The following is a 22,347-nucleotide window of genomic DNA, read 5'->3' on the forward strand; positions in this document are numbered from 1 at the left end:
AAAACATCCAGTCTTCTCTGAAGCTGCTGAAAGAGAGAAGATAACACCACTTGATGAGGCTCATAGCAGTTAATTACCTTCACTGTTAAATATTTCTATTCCCTGCTAAACTTCTTCTGGCTCCTAGCTTATGAAAAGAAACAGGGAAGCCAAAGGAGAGAGATTAAAGGTGAGAAAAGCTGTGAGGAATGAGGACTGGGCACAGGAGGGGATGAAGCTCAGGAGAAGGGCTGAGGGGTGGGTAGAGCTTGTACCATGTTATTAAAAACACACTGTGGCAGTTCAAGACTGCAGTGTGGTGACAGAAACGTGGAATGGGAGATGCAAGGCAGCAGGCAGGTTGTGATGGTCTACAGAGTTTCAACCTGGAAGCTGAAACAGAAAGAAGAAGGAAATGTCATGAGACTAGGACATCGGCAAAGCTATGCAGGGCCCTGGGACCAGGGGCATTGCAGATCAGGTCTAAAGTGCATTGGCAGCACTCCATAAGACATAGGAATGGAACAGCAGACCCTGAGGTACATCAGAAAAATATTGCTCAGCACCTGCTCACAATGTGCCTCCAACACACCCTGCCAAATCTGGCAGTTTCTCATTTAATAAGAAAAACACAGCTCTCCTTACGGTCATCCAGGGAAATGAGCAGGTCCAGGAGTAAGGTGTTTTAAGGGTAAGAAATTCCAGTCCTGTGTTCCTGCCCCATCTGGGTGACCATCAGTCAACCTGGCTGTGTGCTTTGGGTTGTCCCTCTTGTAGCAGGACACTGACTCCTTTGCACAGGGCTTTAGGATCCATGGATGAGGAAGGTTATTTATCAGCTCAAAGTTTTTTGGGATTTCTTTTCTGATCCTTCCTTTGGCAAATAGGAAGATTCCCACCAGACAGAGGAATTATTAGAAAGCACTTGGGAGAGAGCTGGAGTTCTGCTTGCTGCTGTTACCAGTACTATGATTAAATTTGACTTTTTTTTTCTTTTACTTTTAACCTGATTTCAAGTTTCCTAGGAAAAATCTCTACCCAAGCCTTTCTCCCTGTAGCCCATGGAATTAGGCTATGTCCTTTACTTTGCATGATCTAGTGGCAATACATTTTGTTTCAGGTCTCTGGACAATATTGGATTGTCATTCCCATATAGCCATGGGCTACAGACCAAAGCCCAGAGTGTAATTCTGGACAATATTGGATTGTCATTCCCATATAGCCATGGGCTACAGACCAAAGCCCAGAGTGTAATGGAAGAAGCCATTAATTTGAGTACCTGAGTTAAGACAATTTGGGGATGATTTTCCAGATCCATTAAGCATGCCTGACCCCTGTGATGTTTCGGTTCAGATCAGCACTAGTTTCTTGTGGCCCTTTCCACTCTGAAGGCCCTGGCACAGACAGACAAAGGAGAGATTCATGAGGTGTCCAGCTTAGTTGGAAAGTAAGCCAAAGGGAGGAAGACACAATAAGAGGCACATTGGGGCTCCCAGAGGGAAAGGAAAGGAGGCACAAAAGTTTATTATTTCCTGGCTACTCTCTGTTATACTCCAAAGCAGCCAGGCTCGGAGACTTCAGGTCCACAGAGTAAGGATGGGACTCTTCTCCAGCTGACAGGGAAAGAGTTGTGTGAGTAAGAAAGAGAAGGAGCTGTTCGTCAAACTCACTGCACAGCACCTCCAGCCATCGCAGTTGGTTGGGGGAGGCTTTAGGGGGAGGAGGAGGAGCAGGAGAAGTATTAGGGCTGTGAGCCACTATTCATTTACAAACTATAATTAATTTGATGTTTAGATTAATTTCTGATGCACTCTCAAAGGTGCACTGAAAGCATTTTTCCTTTATTATAATGTTGATTGCTTATTGGGGAGATAAATCTAACTGTCAGTTATGCACTGACTTACCAAAACTTTCAGACCAAGCAAGCATGTATGCATAAGGAACAGCTGTTTACAGCTCTCCAGTTAAAGGGACAGCTCTGTCTTTTCACAATAACTCACATTAAGGAAAATCTATAAATTGTACACAGGGACTTCTGCTTTCTTTTGTAGCTTAACAATTTATTAGACAAGAATATGTTAGCAGAATCTATCTTCTATTTATCTGTCTTTCCATGTGTCTATTACTATTCTATCCATCTCTCCACACAAGTGATAGACATAGTCCATCCATAAGATGTTTAAAAGTTATGGATGTTTGTACTTACCTACTCACATGCACACTTAAACAATAATTTTAAATGTTTTTACTCATTGTGTAATTAGATGGAGGAACTCATTACTGCAGGGTCTTTGTGGCTACTCATTTAATGACCTTGAAAGGGGGAACCGCCGTTTATGTGACTAATAGAAATGACCAATGTTAGGAGTTAATGCCAGAAGAAAGAAAAGAGAAAAAACAAAGAGAGTTTTTAAGGAGATTAAAAACTTAATGCTCTGGGCTTCAAATCAGTCCATCAGCATTGGGACCCAGGAAAAGAACCTGACTGGGCTCTCATGTGCCTGCACAGCACACTGTCTACTGCCACCTCCTCTAAAAACCCTTTGACATTAGACAGAGTAGATGAACTCGGCTCACAGACAACTGGTCCTATATGTGCTCCAAGGATATTACAGTTTCAAATGTGAATACCCCCATGTGTAGACATGCCAGCGAAGGGTCTCTAGTGCTGCTTTCATTCAGTCCAGAATTTTCTGTTCAGAAGCCAGAAATAATGACCCCTCCAATGAACAGGCCCATTTCTGAACTCAAGGTGATGAATCTGCAGAGCACAGACTTACCACATCCCGCTCTTGTGAGACTGCAGACCCACTACAGCATTTTGACTACCCATTACATCTGTCTGTCTTTATTTTTGTTTTCCCAAGATCTCTGTCATGCAAGGTGAATATGAGCTGTAGAATGGACGAATCTCTATCACTCCATCCAACCATCCATCTGTCCCCCCCCATATATCTATCTTCAACTTCTTTATATCCATCTATCCTGTCTCATTCACTGCCCAGGACATTTTGAAGTCTGTCAGCTAGCTAGTTACTGAGCAGCTGTTCAGTAGATCCTCACGGCTCTGTGCTTGGCCTCAGGCCTTCCTTCCCACACAATATTCAAACCCTGCTATGAATATGAATTTATTATTATTTCCTCATCTGTTTTCCTAAGGCTCTTCCCAGCAGATCATTTGAGAGTTTCACAGAGCTAAGTAACAGTATTTTCACAGTGCTCATGGTGTCCTCATTTCACCAAAGGGATGATGAGGCATAGAAAGATATTCAAAACTATTTATTAATCTTGGATGCCTAATCTGAGATGCCATGAGCCCGATCAGTCTGTTTGCTTGTTTTCTCAAAGTATTTAGCACAATGCAGGGCATGCTATGTTTATGTTCACTTCAGATGCAGGTACAGGCAGCAGCCTTTCTGCCAGTGAAACCTCAGGTCACACACCGAGCACCAAGAAGAGGAACACATAGTAAAGCTTCATCTTCACTGGCAAACTAAAGAGGCCTTGCATACCAGCTCAAACACTGTGCCATAACTATCCATATCTTTTTAACATTTGTATACCATTGGCTTTAGCTGGGCTATGACAATTAACTCACAGCTGGACATTGCTTGGGCATAGTTCAGTAGTGACAAGGGCCAGGGACTGTCCCTAGACAGCACTATAGACAAGGCCACCCTTTTTTGAGGGCTAGGAGAGTTTAGTCATGTAGATACAAGCCATGATGTGCCAGTTGCACTCAGAGCCTGCCCTATTTTATTTACTAGTAAAAAAGTAGCCTAGGAGATCTTATTAAGGAATTTTGTGATATATGATTTACCCAGCATAACTGGGATGTCATGGCAGAAACAGAGATCAATTCCAGTTCTCCAAGGCAGCATTTGGTTGTACAACTACAAAACCATCCTTTCCCTGCCTTATTTACTGTCTACATTCCAACACTTGCAATAATGAGTTTGATACATTGCCATTTTCCTCACCCTGCTATGTTATTCATTCTGTACAGTAATTAAAACAAGGATGCCATGAAAAAGAAAAATACAGAAATGTGTGTTTAGAAGTAATGCCTTAATGCATATACAAAACAATACAGAATTAAAATTTTATAGGTAACATCATTTCTTGCATTTCTAACTCGAGTGCTTCATTTTGCAATGTTATCATTGTTTTAATGTATTGGTGCATGTGATATCTTCCCTTTTCAAGCAAGCAAACCAAAACCAAAAAAAAATCCCCAGATGATATGAACATCTTCAAGTAGTATATATTGACATCTTCAAAAGTTGTCATCAGGGTAACAACTTGCAGATCCCCATAAAAATAGGTATACCTTTCTTAACCATTTCTGGTTTCATCTATCCCAAATCCCCAACCAGATTCAACTTCATCTCCACTCTCCCCAGTCTTGATCTGAAATATATCACATATGTATAGGTATGCACATTATATGTTTATTTTATATATATAAATATATTTCTGCAATAGCAAATATGACTGCACATTATTAAAAACAATGAAAACGACTGAACAAGTGGTTTGAATTTGGGCAGCCTGCTCAAATGCTTGCTGGCCTTCAAGGTGAAAAAGCTTTTCCTTATATCCAGTCTGGAGTTCTCTTGTTTCAATTTATGCCCCTTGTCTCTCATTCTCCCATCATGCACCACTGTGGAGAGATGATCTATGTCTTCTTGCTCTCACAGGGCAAGCGCTCCAGCCCTTAGAATTATAGAATCATAGAATTGTTTAGGTTGGAAAAGACCTTTAAGATCAACCAAGTCCAACCATTAACTTAGCACTGCCAAGTCCACCACTAAACCATGTCCCGAAGCACCACATCTACCCATGTTTTAAATACCTCCAGAGACAGGGACTCAACCACTTCCCCGGGCAGCCTGTTCCAGTGCATGACTACTCTTTCAGTAAAGAAATTTTTCTTAATATCCGATCTAAACCTCCCCTGGCACCACTTGAGGCCATTTCCTCTTGTCCTATTTCTTATTACTTGGCAAAAGAGACCGACCCCCACCTCACTACAACCTCCTTTCAGGTAGTTGTAAAGAGTGATAAGGTCTCTCCTCAGCCTCTTTCTCCAGGCTAAACAACCCCAGTTCCCTCAGCTGCTCCTCATAAGACTTGTGCTCTAGACCCTTCACCAGCTTCGTTGCCCTTCTTTGGACACGCTCCAGCAACTCAATGTCCTTCTTGGAGTGAGAGGCCCAAAACTGAACACAGTATTCGAGGTCCATCTTGATGGCCATATGCTGAACTCACTCCACTTTGTCACTGTCTTTCCTATGCTGGGGGGAGAGGGTGCCCAGAACTAGATGTCCAAGTGTGGTCTAATGAGTGCTGAGTAGAGAAGGGTTATGTCACTAAATGACTGGCTGTGCTTTTGTTAATAGAGCACAGGACGCTGGTGGCCTTCCTTGAAGGCCAGGGCACATCTCTAATGAGATCCTCAGTGACGTAACTCATGGAAAACCTAGGAAGAGTGGGACTATGCCCCTTTCACCAGCTGAGCTTCAGTCCCCTTGATATTTAGCCAGGCATTTTTATTGTTATAAAAGGAAGGAGGTGCATCTAACATCTAAGAGCAGCTGCTATCTTTGGCTACTTCATAGGCAACAGGTTTTCTCCCTTTTTGGCAACATGACCTACAAATCTGATTGTGTTCGGACCATTTAAAGGTGAAATTATATGACTGTTCTAAAGATAGGTCCCTAATTACCCTTTAAAATCCTTCTTTAGAAGGGTTTCCAGAAATTGTAATGTAAATAAATATTCTGCTCATTGTGCATCTCCTGAAATGGCTGAACAGGCTCCAGAAGGATTATTGTGTTATCAGACTTTTAAAAATGCTTATGAGGGAAGAATTTTTCCTTCTTGATTTTAGGAATTTGCAAGAGCCACATTTTTAGGGATTATTCATATTTTTACCTCACCCCTTCAAATGAAGATCCCTGTCCAAATTATCAATAACCAACCTGCTTCTCTCAGGTCTTTAATTTTCCTAATCACAGGCATTTTCATGAATGTGTTTTCCAGCAATATTTCTACTCTGCTTATTTCTTAATTAAAACACAAGCGTATTTTCCCATCTCCCACCCAAGGGTGGATCAAAAGTTCAAGGGTGGATCAAAAGTTCAGATAGGTCATCAGGCAGGAGCCCCAGAAGCCAGAATTAGATCAGGCTTTAGGCAATCTATGATGTGATTCAAATCTCAAAGACTCAATATAACTCTGCTGAGGGACTGCAGAAAGCTCTTCACAGACATCTCCAGGATTCAGAATACTCTTTTGAAGACCATTAATGCTGAATGCTCTGCTGGCAGACTCAGAGGAATTTATCAGCAGCTACACTATAATATCAAAGTGTTTCATTCCCATTTATGTTGATGACAAAAGAAGCCAGCCGATCATCTCCCTGTCCATTGTGGGTAGTTGAAAACAGAGAGGTCTTACATCGGTACTGAAAGGACCACAGATGTAACAGCTGGTTGGATCTTGAACACTATGTAATCTTCCAGCTTAAAATGTACTTATATAACTCTTTTCTTTCTCCTCTTGGTACCCAGCATAGTTCAGTGCCAGTTCACAACCTGCTGGTCTAGATATTAAGAGATTTTCTCATTTCTTTTTCTTTCCCAACGACTCACTGCATACGAGGAGTTTTTTTCCTGTTGATTTCACTTTTAATTTTGTTAGCTGGTTTTCACAGTGGCCTCCATAGAAAGTAAAGTATTGGTTTGAAAAGAATGGCCAGAAACTATTCACCACTACTTCTGACTTCTGAACAGAAACTTCCAGACTGTCCCACAAGAGAAGCTTCAAGCCTTTCTATATCTCTTGAGTTGCCCCAGCCTACCCATAATGAGGTATCAGGTGTGCAACGACATAAAGGGGAGAGACAGTTAGTTGTCCATCTAAGTAATGATCAGCAGGAGCAAGGTGGGAGATTCTGTACATTGCTACACCCAGAATGGCTCTGTTTCAGAGACTGCCTGAGACATGAGAGAACTGATAAAAATAGCCATTAGTCACTAGAACAATTCACAGTGCACCTTCCTGACTGGTTTTCCAGTAGGAAAACAAACTGTTTGTTTGTTTGTTTGTTTGTTTGTTTGTTTTTTCTTGATTAGCCCAAGAAGGAATTTACTTTACCACTATGAAATATTATCAAAAAGAAGGTCACCTTTTCTGACATTTGTCTCTTATAGACCAAGAAGGATGATTGGTGATTTCGGTAGCTGCAGTGTTCATATATGGCTTCTTTATCACCCACAAATTGTGTGGAATGCAAGAGAGAACCTGGGAGCAAAGAAATTAACATTAAGATAAGAAATGGATTGTGACATGGCTGGTGGGAGCTTCAGTAGTTATTTTCATCTTGTTTATATTGTACAACTCCAATAAAACAAATGTAAAAATAGCTTTCATCTTGTTTCAACAACACTCTCAGTGCATCCTTAACTAAGCATTTACTTAGATCCCACTCATACTTGTGTAAAACCCACACTAAGCTCATGCTTTTCTTCTGGTTTTACACTGGCAACAAATCTTGTCTCCTCAAAAGTTCATCTACTTTTTCCAACCATGTACTTTCTCCATAAACCTTATATTGACACATCATGGTATCAAACATTTACAAGGAAGGCTCAGAAAGCAAGTCAAAAAGAGTTCCTTCCATTTCTGAAAGCAGTTAAGAAATTTCTTCAGTTCTAATCATCATTCAAAAAAAAGACCAATTACTATTCACTTATCACTGAGGTGATTCCTCAGTGGTCAGTTTGTTCCTTGTGAGGAAGATCATCATCATCTGGGTTAGAACATTATGCTTTAGAAGAACCACAATGCTTCCTGTTCACAGCAGACATGTATGTACACTGGTCCAATATTTGATTCATAGGGTCTCCAAAGAATGGCTAAAGCCTGAATCCTTCACTTCTTCCATCCATTCATTAGATGACTTCAACACCTACTTAGCAGAACGGGTAGAACCACAGTCCACAGCATCAGACAAATAGTTGCTCATTGTTTAGACAAGTTCTGTTTACAGGAAAAAGAGAAGTTTTTAGTGTTAACTCCATTCTTAGGATGAGCAATCTGTTGTGGCTTTCTATATCAGATTTTTACTTCTTTTTCTCTTCTTAGAAAATGTTGGTCCTGATCAAGTGCCCTCATTCCAGATGTATGTATGAGTCAAAACCCCAGATCTGACCATGCAGTAATTTAAACTTCAAATTCTAGTCTAATCTTGAATCTTAACCTTGTGCTTTCAATGTGAGTCATGACAGTAACTGCTGTACGAAAAAAAAAAAAAACCAAACAGATTGTGAAAGAGAAGACGCATGGGAAGAAAAGTCCTTCTTGGTTTGAACCATCATATTCAGGGTCAGCACCTACAGCCTTCAACCTTCTTGAAAGAAGATACTGCTTCTTTGAGGCACTATCTGCAGAGCATCCAACTGACAATGCACAATAACAGGGACCACTTCTCTGCACATTCTAGCTCACACTGCCTCAATGTATAGAATTAGTTTTGTGCACGGGAAGATGGGAAGGTGACATAAGGAAGATGCTTGTATATTTCAAGCTACCTTCTGCAGTGGGTGTTCTGACCTTTAGAGAAAGTTAATCATGCCATCTACTTTCACTCTTCATTTAATCTCCCCTTCCCATCTGTTCAGTTTTTCTCAGCTGGAAGCAAGATGAAGAACGAGTACCAGTCAGCTGTCTCAGTGGTCCGCAGCCCACACTTTGGGGCCATTTATTATAAGGCATTAACATCAATTGTCACCTCTATCATGACTGTTACCACAGTCCATGCCAGATTAGTAGGCAAGAATTAATTTTCTAAATATCTGAAATGTGAAATGAACAATAGACAGACAGACAGACAGACAGATATGCAGTATCAGAAGGGACCATTCTGATCCTTTGGACTGAACTCTGAAATAACATATGCCAGATACCTCAGCTCATGTGACAGGTTCAAACCTTCTGTTTGAGTCATAGCATCCCTTTTAGAAAATCTCTTAATCAAGATTTCATGTGATAGGTGCTCCACCCCTATTGCTAAACAAGATGTTCCAAAATAGTTAATTACCTTCACTATTTAAAAAAATGCAGACTCAGTGTCTTATTTCCATTTTAAATTTGTCAAACGTCTGCTTCCACCCAGAAGAAATCATCAAGGTCTTTTTTTTTTTCCTATATTAAGAAAAACCCACATTCTATTAGAAATTATTTATAGACTATGGTCAGAAGACTGTTTAACCTTTTCTTTGATAAACTGTGGCAACTCATTAATTTTTCAGACCTAGAATTATTCTTGTAGTTCTGAATAATTCTTAAAACTTATTTTTTTGTAGAGAAAACACCAGAACTAAATGCAGAATTTGAGTAAGGATCTTTCCTGAGCCATACTCAGAGGTAATGTCACTTTGCTACTTCTAGAGGATATTCCTCAAAGACTGGCTTCATCCCAAGACTGTACTGAGTCTTGGGACTTTGAGTATTTCAACATATTCCTGAGAGTTCAGGTATTTGTCTGTCATCATGACATCCATGTTCTTCTTAGAAACACTATGCTCTAGTGAAGATTTCCCCTTTTTATGAGTGACCCACACACTTTTTCCTGTGGATACTTAATTTTGCATTTGGTTGGATTAAAATGAACACTCTTTAACTGAATCCAGCCTACTCAGTGACTCAGGCCAACATGACTTACATCTGTCATTAGTTACCACTTCACCATTTTTGTATGACTGGCAAATTTTACCAATAATTACTTTAGATGTTTTCATAGAGTATACTTAAACTTTTCTAGAGTATTTGAGAGAGCTCTTCTTTATAGAAAATTAAAGCAGCCCATATCAAGCTTCGTAAAAAGTTTATTAACAAACTTGCAATTTCATGCAATCAGGTTCATTTGATAGATGCTGTTTTCCATGAAACCATGATGATTGGTATTAATTGTGCACCTTTTAATTCTTTGTCATATCATCTCATATAAAAATTTTCATAATTTTACTTAGGCTTATGAAAGATTAACTAAGTTTACCAGGTCATCTAGTTTATATCCTTAAAAATTAATAATAGATTTTTTTTTTTTCTGGAACATTTTGAAGGTTTTCTAATATTCCGTAAATTTCTAAAATGAACATTAATAGTTCAGCAAATTTCTGAGCCAATTCATTGAATATTCTGAGGTTCCAATTACCTCATCCCACAGATGTGAAATATTTAATAGTAGTTGTTTAGCATAGTTCTCAGTTACTGACTGTTCATACATTAAAAAAATGGGTGGATGGGTAGATGGATGGATGGATGGATGGGATGGATAACTGGATAGAAGAATCTCACTTGGACATGATTAAACATCAGTGGAAGGTTAAATATTCCAAAAAGTCATCCAACCCTATTAGACACTGGAAAACAGCTGAAGTGCTATGCCCTTGATCTGCAGACGTACTCCTTTATTGAGTATTCCAGTACCCATAAATCACCTTACAATATAATACCTTCCAATGCATACATCCATTGTAGAGCTCTTACATACAGATTGTATCCTGAAATTCTTTACAGCACTAAAAAATTGCAAGACAGCAGCTAGTACATTGTGTAAAGAACGTAGCAAGGTAAAAACCTTGCAAGGCAATTAAAGGGAAACCTCCATTCTCTGATAAAACTAATAAACATGGAGAAAGAGAGACTGAGCAATCTTAGAAATGAAATGCACTGAAGTAGCTGCGAAGTCCTGAGGGGTAGGTGGTCAGGTCCAGATGAGGGGGAGAAGGGCAAGAGCTCCTCCCCAGCACCCTTCCCCCAGAGGAGAAGACTCATCGTTTGAACGCCTTATCGTTGCCTTCCCAGCAGAAAATGCCTCCCTGACGTTCCTAGATCTCACGTTTCACTGGTTAGTAACAAAAACAAGGAAGCCATGCACTAAGGAGACAGTTATATTAATAACCAATTATATTAATAACTAATTCCTTAATTACTAACTTAAATGCTTGGGGGAAGGAAAGGAGCAGGGCCTCTAGTCTTCCCAACCGACAGTGCTTTCTGCAGCTTCCTCCGTCTTAGTAGTCTGGCCAAGGTCCCCACTTACATCCTGGGTAGCAGCACTTTGGATGCAAGGGAAGCAAGGGGCATGGACTTCTCCTGCACTAGCACCCAGCCCACATGCATGGCATTTCTTCTCTTTCACCACATGGGAATTTGTCTTCCACAGGCTGAAAGTCAGATCCTTGCTCTTCTGTTATTCTCATTTCCCTCTAGTGAGATGAACATGGGTTGAATGACCGGAGGAAAAAGTTCAGAAGAATGAGATCCTCTCCTTAGCTAGCAACTTTCATAACTGGAGGAACAAGAAGTGCCCAGAAAGATCCTTCATGGCAGTCAGAGAAATACACTGACAGCCAGAACCAGAAAAATTTATTTCTGGCCTAAAGAAGCTAATAAGCACCAATGTCTATTTGTTTCTGTTGCAATCTCTTGCAAAGTGCGTCTCTGAGATGGTAGTTTTGTGCAGCAAGCATCTGGAACTTAGATCAAATAATTCTACTTAGTTTTAAGACAGGTTAAATATGTGTTTCTTTGAGGTTCCTCTTTTCCTTTTCATTGCCTGAGATCAGCCTAGTTACCTGAGTGGACCTGCTGTAGGACCATCTGCCCCCAGTTCAGCAGTCTTGATCAAAAGCTTGCATATGGACCTGTCATTCACTGTGGTCTTCACTTCTGATTTAGAGGATGCTCAGTGTAGTTACCAAGCGTTGGGCTCCATCCAGAGGAAAGCTTCTGTTGAAGAGAGACAACATATTATTCCAACCTGGCAGCAGATCATCAAAAGGCTGATTTGCACATTAACCGCTAATTCTCCTTGCAGCATACAAAGAGAAACAGAAAACTCAGAAAGACCAATTAGGGATCCATGGGAACCTAACGATGTGCTCATTCAGGACGGCACTTAGTGCACAAACTAATTCATGGCCATGCAGAGACACTGCTCACTGTGAATGAAAAGTTTACAGTTGCAAAACAGTCTTCAAATGTGCTCTGAGATAGATTGCTAATTCCCTTCTTTATCATCTCAACTGATTAAAACAGAAAACAGCCCTTGAGTAATATCAGTTACATAAAGCCATTGGTCATCATGCCAGCGTCATGAGAAGGGTATGAAGCTCCTTCAGCATGCCCCACTACCAAGATTTCATGTGGAAGAAATGGGGAGAAACCAAAGCACCCTCCAAGATGCTAGCCCAGTTTCTGCCCGCTAATCATTTACACAGCCATGCAGGAAAAGAGCAGGCCAGGAGAAGTCATGAACTCCAATGTCAGTACCTTCCTGGAAGATGCTGTGCAGAATCAGGAAGATTAGATGCCCTGAGCTGCAGTCCTAGCAGATTTCTTCACTCTTTGCTGCTTTGATAAATCATTTATTAGAACAGCCTTTTTACATAATCCCTAGGGGAAAAAAAAAAAAAAAAAAAAGGAAAAAAAAGAAAAAAACCCAACATCCCCCCATAAAATAGATTTATCACAAAATCCTGTCCTCCTACCAACCATCTTCAGACCAGAACATATATTTCTCTGATTATTAATTAACTGATGCACAGAAACAGCTTCAAACTTTTTAACCTCTCCCTTTCTCTTTTGTCCTTCAAGGGTGTAGATGACAATGCAGGGGTAGTGTTCAAAACACAGATAGCTTCTTGAGCAACTGTAGTACTATCATCATGCCTTGAGCTGTATAGTCATGGGCTCAAACACTAAAGCTATTCAGAAAGCAAATATTTAAGCTATTTTCCTAGTGCATACATTCTGTTCCTAGTCGTATATGTTTAAATCTGGCATAGCACCATTAACGCTGCTGACATTGATGTGGAGAAACAAAGATGGTTAACTGCCAGCAGTGCATGTAACAATGACAAAAAAAAAAAAAATCATATAATCTACCAGTAGGTATTTGACCTGAAAAGAGAAAGGAATATGCTATTGTTAGTACAACTTGTCTGTCTGTCTATCTGCCTATCCCTTATCACTGTTACATCTCAACTCTTAGGATAAGCCACAGCTTTTCTTCTTTTTGGAGTCCATCCAAATACCTTCAACAATATGAAATACAACTCCACATAAATAATAGTAAGGGGGAGAGCTGAATGCACCAACAACTTCTGAGTGTATCAAGCCCCTTGAAACTAAAACAGTCAAATGAAGTTAGAGGAATTAGCTGCTCTGTCCCTAGGATGTGGTCACAAGGAAAATGCACAATTATTGGCATTTGCCCTCCTCCTTCTCTCTTCCTAGACCTCCCACCCCAGCCCCTCCACCCTCAGCAATTAGCCAGTGGAGATTTTTATATTACAGCAGTGGATATCAGGACAACTAAGGAGAAAAAAATAAACAATCCAAATCTGATCCAGATCTGTAGGCAACTAATACCAGCAGCATCAGAGTACAACTCCTAGCTTCATTATCTGGTCTAAATGAAATATAGTGAGCAAATGCACTTCTGATCTCTCTTATTAGTCCCATTTGTTAAAATGCTGTATTATTTACAGCTTTGCACAGAATGAGGAAATGGCCTTAAATTCCATCTCAGAAGCAAAGTGATGATAAAAACTAGTGTAGCTTTGTAAGCTTATCTAAAGGCAAGGTTCTTGCAGAGGTAAAACTGTCAGCATCCCAGCACCAGGGCTTATCACCCAACTAAAGATCTAGTCTTGGCAAAAATAGACAAACAGTAGACTTCCATCATACTTGGCAGCATTTCTGGTGGGGTTTGCATGCATTAGGAGTTTGATTCAGCAATTAACATCACTTTGGGGAGCGACTCACCCTGGCACTAGCCAGTTAACAACATCTTACCTTGAGATGTCAGTCCCAACTGCAGAATGAGGTAAATCCCACAACAGAGGTACCTCAATTTAAGCTAGGTGCCTACCTTCATCGCAGTTAGCACTGGTCCCTGCTACACAGCCGGTGGGACTTGTTTCATCTGAGCACAGCTAGGAGTGTCCTGAAAAAAGAGAGAAATCATGTCCTACACTCCGCTGACTATATCAGCTAGACCTCCACTGATTATTTTAGGATCCCAAGGTGATTTGCTCACAAATGGATGCACGTGTAGACACACTCTAGATGTGCACGTTTAGTCAGTAAGAGGTACATTGCAACAGGATCAGTTACAAGAGTAGAAATCAAAGTTCACAGGCAAGCTAGGTTCTCTAAAGACATGATATGAGCAATTATCCAGCTGCAGCCAAATCAGCTTTGATATTTTGTAGCTGTGTGTATATTAGTAAAGTAAACATACCTGGCACTCTGCCCTGGCGCTGGGGCCAGCTGGCACAGAATGGCCCACACCCAAACTATTAAATTCTCTTACTTTCTAGAATATCATGGCCACATCCAAGCTAACTACTGAAAACAGCCTCTGTTTTGTGCTAATACTCAGACTTTGTCCAGGAATTGTTTGGAATTAGGCACAAGCCAAAACTATGTAAAAGACCTTTCTAAAAATTCAGTGGTACAGATGATTGGGTTCCAGTTTCTCTGATCGTCCCTGGCACAGTTTTAGTTTACTGTTATAGATGTAGCTGATAGGTCTTGGATAGGAGTATTAGCAATCCAGAGGTGACTCTATAAAGAAATGGCTTTCACTACATCCTATATTCAAAGATGTGAGGTAGCTGGACAGCAAATTACAAGTTGAAGCTCAAGTAAAGCATTTCCAAAGGACCTTCCAGCAGTATTTAAAGACTGAATCAACTCGGGTGAAATCAGGAGGTGTTTAGTTTGTTCCTTTGCTGAGATCAACTCATAGGATCTCGTTGACTGATAGATTATTCAACTAGTCAAATGTGAACTAGGAACATTACCAGGTGCTTACTGGCTAATAAGTGATTGCAAAAGCAGATCCATTGAGACTGAATAATAACCCAGCTCATTACTCACCATAATTCTCCAGTTTTCTGTCTAGAGATTGATGACTGCTGTGAGGCTTGAGCAAGACTTTTGCTCACGTCTTCAGAGCTGTAGTGTTGGTACCTCCTCATCTAGGTGGTTGGCGGGAAAACTGCATGGACAGGTAGTTACTTGGAGCCGTGGCTTCAGAGGGGAGGATGAAGATGGATGCTTGTTTATTCCAGGAGCCTCCCTCTTAAAACCACATCTGCCATACTCAGTAAGCCTGTTGTCTCACTTTGAGTCTAAGACCATAGGTTTTATGACCTCTCATAGACTTATGTGATTAGCCAAAGGCAGGGAGTACGGTTTTAATGCAAGAGAGAGAAGTTGTGCTTGCATATATGCACATGTGTATTCATGTCTTTTTCAAATGCAAGCCTTGGTCATCTGTGAGACTTGCTTTCGAGGAAGAACTAGACCAGGGAGGAGGTGCTGCTGAATGCATTCACACTACAGCCCAAGGCTGTAAGCCATGCCTGGTGGTGTTGTCAGGAGCAGGTGCATACCTGGCAGCAAATGCTCAGCATAAGCTTTTTGAGGGGCTCTCAAACTGTCTCTTCATTTCAGCCTGTCTATTGAGAGACACTGGGTTCCTAGGATTGATTTGTGCTGCCAGAGATTTGCAGGGGTGGGAAAACAGATGGCTTTGTCTGGAGTACAGGCTGGTCCAGGCTAGTCTTATCCAGGGTTTGTGCTCAGAAATGTTGTTGGCACACAGGGACATTTCTGGCAAAGGCAGCAGAAGCAATTCTTATACAATGTGATGGCCCCCTGCCTCACTAATATCTCAGACCCATGGTCATTCCAGCTAAAGTCATATATAATCTGGGCAAATGAGGCTTTTTCCTAGAGCTAACATAAAAATAAAAGAAGGAGGAAAAAAAAGAAGGGGGGGAAAAAAAAAAAAAAACACACCAAAACCCCTTCCCAAGGCTGAATGCGTTAGCTACATTGCATCCTGTATGATTCTGATCTATCTTGGCTCTTCTGATCACCAGAAAGCAAGTCTTCCATTGAGACAAAGAATGTAAATTTAGGTGGCCTGTAAATACAATATTCAGTCACTATAGGTGTTTCTACTGCTGGATGCACTCCATGGCTGATTAGATGATTTGCTGGCAAGGTATGAAACTACTTATGGTAACATGTTAGGAAAGAGCTAGTGTTCATCTTCCTCAACTGCAGAGTCAACATAAAGTCTACAGTAATTGCCAGTTAATAAAGCTCCTCATATTGCTTAAGTGGGCAACAATCAAATTATTCATGCCAATGAATACCATAATGGAGAACTTATTAAATTCACATTTTACTTATATTACCATAATAAGGAAGTAGAAGTAGGTACATCAGGTACCCTTCATTGTGAATATTGGAAGGCAAAGCAAAGCTTATGTTGGTGAGTGAAGGAGGTTCTAGAGATTTACCCCAGTTGAGATGGAGGGAAAAAGAGCAAGACAGAGTGCCTTGAGACATGCATCACATCTGCTGACACACAGCTCAAAGGTGACCCAAATCTTGTGTGTGCTGGTACTGTGGCACCAGCATTGATCCCCATGCTTCACATAGTCTTGTGTCCAAACTGGCACTCAGACCAGGCACTGCATCCTGTGACACTGATCTGTAACAACCCCTCCTACCCTTTGTCCCCCATTGGCAACCATCCTCTCCTCACTCTCCTGCCTACCCACCCACCCTCCTACCTGCTCACTCCCTCCCTCCCACCGCCCTCACCCTCTTCCCCATGTTCATTCTCAGTTGTCGTTTCATGTACGTGCCTTGGCCCCCTTCAGCTCATTAAACCCCCTGCCTTGCCTCATGTTTTGACAGGTTTTGTGAGTTTTGACAATCCTGCCAGTGCCCAAGCTGCTATTCAGGCTATGAATGGCTTTCAGATTGGCATGAAGAGGCTGAAGGTGCAGCTGAAGAGGCCAAAGGATGCTAATCGTCCCTACTGAGGAGTTGTGGGAACCACTGGATACAAAGCACTAGCACAGGTAACTGCATGGGGAAGGGGGTGTCAGCTGTGGTTGTAGCCTCTCTTTGTGTTGTAGACCCTCAAAAAGATTCAGCTCTGTGACTCTCTAGCTTCTGCCTTTTTCACTTAGGCCTCTGGCTAGAGCCACACTTCACAGATACGCACCCACACATAAACCAGGAACCATTTGTGTGTGCGTCTCTTTAGAAAAAGAGGTGGAAGGATGCTTAACAAGGGATGAGCCAAGTTCCCCACCCCAGGGGCATCCTGCATCTATAGAAAGTCTTCCTGGTCACTAGAGGAGAGCCAGCAGCTGTCCTGATTCCCCTTGCTCAGCCAAAGTGAGCATTTCTGGTGGCTGAAGAAAATCTGCAATTAAGAGATGGGACTGAGCTGCAGTTTAATCCCAGGTGACTGAACTGGGACGGCGTCTGTCTCAATAGCTCTGTGTTGCAAACGTTTCAAAGCATTCTTCATTCTTCATACAGTACAGTCTGTATCCAATTTCATCCCAGCATAATGACTTTATGTAAATATATCTCTCTGACAACTAAATAACCCCTAATTTCTTTCTTCCCAAGCCCAAGAAATTAATTGAAGGATCCATGCTTACTTCTTGTTCAGTTACTGTTAACTTCTGTGTGTAGATAAAACCCAACCAAAGCCAAGGAAGCTTTGCTTGAGTGAGGACCTAGACAAATCTGAACAAGGGTCTTATTGTTAGACTCATGTACTTTGCGTTGTTGGAAAAGAGCCAGCTTGATGCTCCAAGGGAACTTCTAATACATGTAACAGTGTCAAAAATATCAGAAGTAGCAGCTTGTTTTGATGGAATCCCAGCCTATCACCAACAACAAAATGGAGATGTTTCCAAAAATGGAAATATTTTCCACCACTGGCTGGCTTTTCCATTAGATAATTCTTTGAGACACAGAAATGTAAAACCATATGTTTGTTACAGAGACAGGAAGTCTCCCTGCTGTTAAAACTGTTCCACACCAGAGATTCCCAAAGAAACCCAGCACTCAGGGTGGCCCTAAGCTGCTACGAGCAGTTTGCACTCCCAAATTAGTGAGAGAGAGACGTGTTAGGTGACCTTTCTTGGCCATTATAGCTGTAACATCTAAGATTCAGTGATTTTGATTCAGGCCTTTTTTGACCCATGTAAGGTACAGGCAGGAAATCCCTATCTTCAACCTTCCCAAAGAACTATGAAGTGTTCTAATTTTTCACTGGTATCTCTAATATCTTTGAAAAATGTATTGTTCCAGTCTTCAGAGCAGTATCCTTTCCACTGAGAATTAAGGAATGGGATCAAAATGTCTTTGAAAGAGGTGCTGCACTGAAGAAAACATGAGGCAGATTAAGAAACCTTTCAATAAACATACTAAGTGCATGTGCAAGATACAGCCTCCATAGTTCAGTCTCTCCTTTATGTGACTATATGAAGATAATTGTCAATGCATTTTCCCTCTTCAAATACCTCTTTTCTTTTCCTTGCTTATAACAAGGCCTCTTGGAAGCTTGAAAGCAAACTATGTTTCCATATCCAAATGCTTTTTGCTTCATCACACTGGCTTTTTACTGCAGGTTTTGCTGGGGGAGAGCGGGAGATGCATGCATGCAATTTTGTTAAAGCAAGGACTGTCTTTGTCAGGGAGATTTTCAATAACACCTGCAAAGGGATTGAAGAACACAAGTGTTTCCCTAGTTTGGCACCAAGCAATAGCTTTAAAGTGTAGCATAGCTGTGATCACTGAGGATATGCTTGTTTCTTACGGTCATGTAAGAAAGTGCAGGGCTGTAGACACTTGTGTTGGGAAAGATTTACTGGTATGAGTCTACGATGTTTTCATTATCATGGGTCATTATGAATTGCTGTGCCTCTACCTTTTCACCATCAGGCTGATGTTGAGGTCTCAGTTTGTCTCCTATAAAAAGATTACTCAGTAGTAGGATTAATATTTGTTGTTTGGGTTTTTTTTCCCCAATAAATTACGTAAAAAGAAATCAGACAGTAAAATGGCAATAAAATTCTGTATCTCTGTTTTAGACCATTTCTTTTCTTTCCTCTGCTTCTGCAAAGCAAGAGAAGAGTCTTGAATGGTCACCTATAAATGGGAAATCCTTTAGCCTTCCTGGTTTTTACTGTGATTTTAATGCTCTGCTGTACAGCAAAATCAGTTCAGTTGTTACCACCAGACTACTTCCATCCTCTGTTTATAGGAGCCTTTATTAGAGGTACATAGTCCCTATAAAAATCGGGTAAAAGCAGCTCAGAGGTCCTTATTCTCTTGTAGACTCCCACCTTGGTGAGCCCATTGGAGGAGCTGAAGATGTACCTGTCTTTTAGCAGGAGAGAGTTCTCCATGAAAAAAGTTTTATGTGTGGTTTTTTGCACCTAAAAAAATGGGTTGGCCAAGTGCATGTGGCCCCAGGAGGATACTGAAGGAGCATATCCCAGGGAAGGATCTGATTTAGCAAAGGGACTACCATGCCACATTAGACTGGAAAGGACACTTAGTGACAGCAACGATACTCAGAAGCTCAGAAGGGCTTAGATCCAGCTGTTTCTTCAGCTCATCTGCTTTCCAGTGCTCGGAAACATTCATACCAGCACCCTAGAAGCAGACAGAGGATTTTTAGTCATGATGGCCACAAGTCAGCTTCCAGCCAGGGCTGTGCAATAACAGCACAGGGCTAAGCCCTCAGTAATAAGCCTTACTTAGAGATAGGTCAGATGTCCTTGCCTCAGCACAGTGCTATTGTACCCCCATGGCTGGTTTGATGTGCGACTTCCAGTCAGCCTCCAAAATACCACTGGAATTATCTGACTTGCCCATTCAGTAGACAATGCCATTACTGCAACAAGAAATTTCCTAAAAACACTAAGACAGAAGCCAGCTAGGCCCTTGGGTACAGCACAGACAGCTATTGCAAAGTTCGAGAGCAGGCAGGTCCCTTACTGGAAGAAGCACAATAACTCCTGTATATTTTTTATCTAGTTTTACTTTGGTTGCAGCTCTTCAGGGTCCTTAATTCCAATCTGAAGCATGTGCATAACCATATTGACATCAGGGCAATTACTCATGTGCTTCAAGAGGATGCTCAAGAAACTTTTTAATTGGGATTTTTCTAAGGAAGAGCTTTTTTTTATTGAACTCCTTTCCAAAAATAAGAAGCTGCCAACAAAAAACACAAGCAGCACCCAGTTTGACATAATCCACCAGAGTGTTTTTTCCTAACCAAGAAAGATCTTCACTCAATTTTAATTCTGAAGGCACTTTTTTTTTAACTTATGAGTCTCCCTTTTGGGACAAAAACAGTCTAGGCCACAGTGATTTGAAGTCCTTTGTTTTCCTTCCAAGTGCTCTAAAGTTGCTGTCAAACACTGAAAGGGTCTCTGTGATGTGGCAGATAAGCCCACAAGCTGTGGCAAGCAAAGCCCTGAAGAATTCAGATGGTAAAATGTTTCCAAAATGGCTGCCTCTGTTCTCTTTTTTCTTTATAATTAAAGAGGTGGTTGTAGCAAAAATAAAAAAAAAAATGGGAAGGAGGCTGGGGAGAAAACAAAAGTAAGAGAGGAGGATCATTTGAGGCAACTCTGCCAAAATCAATATATTCTATTACAAATCCCCCCTCACGACTAGGAAGCAAAGATTCAGAGGCACTTCATGTGTCTTTCAGAGAGTAACTGCACAAACTAATGAAAAAAAAAAACACCCTGAAATGCATAGCTTCCTTGGGTGGCCATTCCTAGGAGTCCTTAAGTACCCTGTGACATGGCAAAGTTGCAGGTGCGACGTGCAGTGCCTGGGGATGCATGTGGGCCCTCTGGATGGCCAGCACCATGGAGGACTGCTAGGATAGGCAGAAAGACGAGCTCCTCTGATCCTCCCCATGGGAGCAGAAGCGACGGTGTGATTCAAGCCCTTTGCACTGGGTCTTGAAGCTAGTTCCCCACTGCCCCATCCATGCTAAGTCAGTAGTAGCCATGATAGGACAATAGTGCCTAGAAAACTCCATAATTCCCAGCTTTTCCAGCATTAAGGACTCAACAGAGCAGCACAGAAGCATACAGCTGATGGATCAATAGAAGACATTGCACAGAAGAGCAGTGAAAATCCTGTCCATTCCCCTTCTCTGCCTTCATTGCAGTGACCATTAGCAAAGTGTTATTTACCACCTCAGATAGATACTCTGCTGTTGAAGTTTTATTTAAAGCTAAAGATGAAGAGACGTTGGGGTGGGACTAACCTGGAGCACTGACTGGCATGAAACTGAGTGAGACAAAGTGAATGTGAGACAAACTGAGTGAGGCGAAAGTGAAGCAGAAGAGTGGAAAAAAAAAAATGGTCCACAGTAAGATTTTTTTTTCAGCTGTGCTCCTAAGAGTAGTGGCAAAACGTTAAAAGAATGCATTGTCCAGGCAACCTGCTTCTTCGAAATGCCAGGGGAAATAACATAGGCCAGAGCTCGAATACAAAAAATAGATGTTCAGGCCCTCCTTCACAGCTTCCTGAACATGTGCTGATGTGTGGTTTATTGTAGAAGGTGTAAGATGTTTGGTTTTGCAGCTGGCTGGAATAGGCAATATTTTTTCCCAGAGAAAATGTCTTTTTTTTTTTTTTTTTCATTGGAAAGTATAGGTTGCCAAACTAGAAAACTTTGTGTTTTCCTTCTTCTGTGCTCTGATAAGAGAAAAAAACCAAAACATCTCATTCTAAAGTAAGCAGACATTATCAGCCAAAAATAAAACAAGCAAACAAAATTACAAATGCCCATTAAAAATACACATGAATGGAAAATTTCTGGCTGTCTCTTGTCATTTCAGATCATTTCAATGCAAAGTCTAATGAAAGTGTATTTTTTACTGAATTTTGTGTTTCTTATCCCTCTCAGATAGGCTTGTATTAACTCCAGTGAGATGCTATTCTGTTGTTGCATTGATCTCACTGTTGTCTATTAAGGTGTTCATCTTGAGATTCGGACTAAATATCCTGTATCAGGATCTAATCCCATTTCCTGTAGTTATGCCTCCTACAATGATGCTAACAATTTCCTCTTCCTCCTGCACAGATTATTGTCATTTCCCTCCTTTAGTCATCACTTAGATCATTTAGGACTTGCTTACATTACGGAAATTTGCACTAGTGCAATTACATCAAAACAGTACTCCAGCACAAGCTTTAACATGAATGAATAAAGTGAGAACAAAATCAGCACAGCTTCATTTGGGAAAGTCTGTTTAGGTACTGGAAAAACATCAGCTCAGCCAATATTTTTTTTTCTTTAGATTATTTTTTCTTTTAATTTCTACTGACAACTGTGATTAAATTAAACATCCCTCACTGTGTTTGTAACCCAAACTTTGCACTGTTGTGCTCGTACATGAGAGAATGGAAGTGAATGTTACCGGC

At 41.0% G+C, this 22,347-nt stretch overlaps 1 protein-coding gene across 20 annotated transcripts in view; it reads left to right on the forward strand.

Annotated features, from left to right (window-relative positions):
• The window catches only part of CELF4 (CUGBP Elav-like family member 4), a gene marked incomplete at both ends in the record, with an annotated part of 696,584 nt that extends 679,677 nt beyond the window's left edge, over positions 1–16,907 (forward strand). For all 20 annotated transcript variants that reach the window (XM_082337403.1, XM_082337393.1, XM_082337405.1 and 17 more), the window contains one exon: positions 16,780–16,907. In XM_082337403.1, the coding sequence (XP_082193529.1) occupies positions 16,780–16,907 (128 nt within the window). The remainder of the gene's footprint in view (positions 1–16,779) is intronic.
• Between the last annotated feature and the right edge of the window lie 5,440 nt (positions 16,908–22,347).

The sequence above is a fragment of the Platalea leucorodia genome (genome assembly GCF_965183815.1).
Source record: "Platalea leucorodia genome assembly, chromosome: Z".
NCBI classification, from domain to species: domain Eukaryota; kingdom Metazoa; phylum Chordata; class Aves; order Pelecaniformes; family Threskiornithidae; genus Platalea; species Platalea leucorodia.